This window comes from Hordeum vulgare, chromosome 7H, assembly GCF_904849725.1.
Source record: "Hordeum vulgare subsp. vulgare chromosome 7H, MorexV3_pseudomolecules_assembly, whole genome shotgun sequence".
Classification (NCBI taxonomy): Eukaryota; Viridiplantae; Streptophyta; class Magnoliopsida; order Poales; family Poaceae; genus Hordeum; species Hordeum vulgare.
The window spans coordinates 584249233-584253108 of record NC_058524.1 but is presented as its reverse complement, the minus strand read 5'-3'; the positions used below and the strand labels follow the sequence as shown (position 1 = coordinate 584253108).

At 41.2% G+C, this 3876-nt stretch overlaps 1 protein-coding gene across 1 annotated transcript; it reads right to left on the bottom strand.

Annotated features, from left to right (window-relative positions):
* Positions 1-2659: 2659 nt before the first annotated feature.
* LOC123412769 (putative germin-like protein 2-2) lies at positions 2660-3419 on the bottom strand. Its single transcript, XM_045105704.1, has 2 exons — positions 3299-3419; positions 2660-3195 (listed from the first exon to the last, which is right to left on the bottom strand). Exons 1-2 carry the CDS (start codon positions 3417-3419, stop codon positions 2660-2662), a joined length of 657 nt encoding a protein of 218 aa, XP_044961639.1.
* Between the last annotated feature and the right edge of the window lie 457 nt (positions 3420-3876).

Below are 3876 nucleotides of genomic sequence, written 5' to 3'. Positions count from 1 at the left end.
GAGAGAGAGAGAGAGAGAGAGAGATAGCAGTTTCAATTGAGAGAAAGCGGAGGAGAGAAGAGTACGAGGTTGCAGAGACCGGGTTCGTATGAACCTGATATAACAACAAAAAAATCAATATATACTTAAAAACTTCAAAAAATACCAATTTTTTATACAAATACATATATATGATAGTCAAGTATGTAAAAAGTTTCATCAGGTAATTTGTCTGTTTGCGTGCTACACAAAAAAAATAAAAATCTGACCCAAACACAACAAAGATAAGGCCCATTTTAATTTGTGTATTTTTCTTTTTTGTATACGCTACACGAGAGCATAAATACTAGTGAAAATTTATATGCGTGTATTACAAATACGTACCTATGTGTATAATTTTTTTTTCAAAAAAATTAGTGTGTGGAAATAGTATTTTTGTAAAAAAAATAAAGGTCTTACTCTGGAGCCCGGGAGCTGCTAGGCTTTATCGGAGGAGAGAACTGTTTTACAGATAAAGCTGTTCTTTCGTGGTACTGTACACTTGACGCATCTGGAAAGGCCAGTCATGGTCAACTTTGTTGTCTAATCTAGTCTATACATCAGAGTCGCCGGCTGGCCATGTCAGGGAAATCTGGAATAACCAGTGTAAGGCTTGTCTGTCCATCTTTTTTTTTTTCGATAGGTGAAATCAGATTAGAAAGACCAGGGCTAGACTAGGCCCATATCCATTCAAATATTGTCAATTCTCCCACGCTTAATGAAGCACCCACAGCTCCTAATTGGTTTGATCCCAACAGTGCATGTCACAGATCGCACCATATCCTAGACGGATGGTACAAATAACAAGGTGTCTAGGCATCCGGGTGCTAAAAAACCATTCTCCTTAACATATGTATGTAGATGAAGAGGTGCAAGATGGTCTGGCGAGAAGGGATGAAGGATACATCATAGGTTGAAGATGAGCCATGTATTAATGCATTAGAAGAAGTAAACCTAGAGCTTCCATAGTAAGACAATGACCAAACAAAAAAAAAAGAAGAAAATGGATTATGATGAAGATGATTAACACGGAAAGAGGAAGAAAGAGCAAGACATACATAATTTCAGGCTTTCTGCTTTGAAGCTAATCTGTATGATCCAAAATTGAGATTTCACATGGAGTTTTCCACCGTTGAACTAGTAAGGATTGCAAGAACAACCCATACAATGGGGGACTAGAGCTCATATACACGAGATAAAGAGTAATAGTAAGAGATCTGATGATCACCGTCAAGAAAGATGCCCTTAGAGATCCCTTGCAACAAAGGACAACATGACCAACACATATGTAGTTAACAGATTGGTCGATGGGCACAATGTTGAGAGAATATATGTGGGGCTGTAAAGGAGCTAACAACACCTTTCTTATTTTTTTCAAGATTTTAGGTATGATGAGAATAATACTCTTAAGTCCTTTTCCAAGATTGTTCATAAAATGTGTTCTGCAAGATGGAAGCTAGGAAGGGTTAAGAGAGCTACACCCTTTCAGAAATATAAGATGCTTTGGATATTTTAATATGAACTACATACATAACGAAATAAGTGAACACACACACTAAAATGTGCTTATATACATTCGAATCATAAAAAGTTAGAACATCTTATAATAATGAGCGAAGGGAGTAGTTTCTCTCGGATTATGGTGAAGAGCTCAGGAGAAGCAACCTTGTGAGCGCATACTTTCTGCACCTAGAGACTGTGTATTTTAGCACCTTGTACATATTAATGGATGCATGTAAAAGGGACTTCTTGGAAGGATGCATGCTAGTCATTGGCAAACCTGAAAATTGATCTAAAAACATCATTAATACTTCTCCTTTCATTATCATAAGTCCAAAGTACGAGGTGAGCATCTTTAGTTACAACTTGTCCCTCATCAACAATAGTTATCATGGTGTAATGATATATATGGATACAATGGTTGATTAAAGTTGGTCAATTGAATCTGAGCATAGACTCTGTCTTACACATCTCTACGAGAATCTAAACACGGGGTAAAGACCATGAATAACAATCTTTGGGAAACATGCAATATCAACTTTGGTACCTACTTGGGAGAAGAAGATGGAGAAGACGAGGATATTGACTGCCCAAAGGCTCATGCTTGGCTAGAGGAGATGGTTCCAAACACTTGGGTTACATCATTCTCCGGTGAGCTCCCAACATGTAAAATTCTGCGACTCTCAAGACTACTTTCTTGTGATTATTCTACAACTTTTACATATTGGTATACTAATAATGCATTATCGTATAACTAAATAGGTGATCTTATTTTTAGCACATACAGGGTTGCTACATTACCACTATTATGGTTATTCTTTATTTTCGGATGCATGCACAAGGGGCTTACTGGAAGGCTGTCTGCGGCTCCTCACGGTCAACATTACATAGAAAGACAACAATTTACCTTCGGAAAACAAATAGGGATGCGTCCCACAACACATCAACATTACACAAGATAAAACAATTTACATTTGGAATAAAAATAGAGGCGTGTCTCACAAGTCACAGCACATCAAAATTACAAAGGAAAAAAAATATACACCCATTAAAAGTAATGCACTCCATATATGAATATAACACACAAAATAGTACTGATGGACTCTGACAAACAAACAAACGTACTCGTGGAAACACAAACTTAGAATTGTGCTTGGATCCAATCCACCGTGCTCTTCTCCACCTGGAAGGCCTTGGTAGTAATACCAGCCGGGATGGAAGGCTCCGCTCCAAACACCGCGTTGGCTATCGTGATCACTCCAGGGTTCTGGCTGCTCAACGCCGCAATAACCACTGCATGGGTCGTGCCATTATTGTACTGGTAATGGACCAGGCCCTTCGGAAACACGAACACATCTCCCTTGTTAAGAACCTTCTCAAAGTGTTTGTTCTCGGGGTTGGACGTCACAAACCCGACGTGCAGGCAGCCCTCTAGCACGGTCAGAATCTCAGTAGAACGGGGATGAGTGTGGGGAGGGTTGAGGCCAAACGGCGCGTAGTCGATGCGGACGAGGGAGACACCCATAGTGTTCAGCCCACCGATCTGCGCGACGTTGACGGCGGTCACCGCAGAGCCCTGCTTGTTGGTCGTGTTCCCGGCCACATGGAGGCCAGAGAAGTAGAAGTCCTCGGCGGTGACTTCTTTCGCGTCCTTGCAAGCCAGTCCGTTGACACGCACTGTGGGTGGATGCATTCATTCATTCATATAGTTAAGATAACAGATGTGAGTGATTGCTCAACTAGATTACATGGAGCTTATATTGCAGTGCGCATGTTGTACCTGGAGACATCTTGTCGGCGACACAGAAGTCCTGGAGAAGGCTAGGGTCGGAGGCGGTGGCGCCATGCGAGCATGCAAGGGCCAGGATAGCTCCTGCAAGGAGCATCACTCGAATGGCCATGTATCTATGTTTCCTCCTCGCTAGAGTAAATTAACAAGCAGTCAAGCTTTGTAATCGATTGCTATGCTGCTTGTATTGTGATCTCTAAGCAATGAAGGAGGCTATATATATAGGGAGATCTTGCCGTACATATACGTATGTTTAGATATATAGAGGTGGTTGGGTTTAGGAACAAGTCTTTGTGATGTGGGTAGCCTGCAGAACGTGTGTATACATCTGGACACAGCCTGCTACGCATACGTATGTATGTGGGACGGCAGGATCAAATTAATATATATCATACATGGTTACATCAGATGAATCTATGCTTGAACAAGTCGCCTGTAGATGTCCACATCGATTGACCAAGAATCCAAGAGAGTATCCGAGCCCTTGACGCCAAAGTCCTTTCTAAGGGCTTTTTCGGTTAATCCCCATCACAAGGGGATTGAAGAGGATTGGAGGGGATTGAGGTGGA

What these genes read in the sequence shown, in the direction of transcription:
- LOC123412769 (XM_045105704.1), bottom strand. Translation starts at nt 3,419, where the DNA reads ATGGCCATTCGAGTGATGCTCCTTGCAGGAGCTATCCTGGCCCTTGCA. An exon ending in CGCCGACAAGATGTCTCCAG is followed by an intron (nt 3,196 to 3,298) that starts GTACAACATGCG and finishes ATCCACCCACAG; the next exon opens with TGCGTGTCAACGGACTGGCT.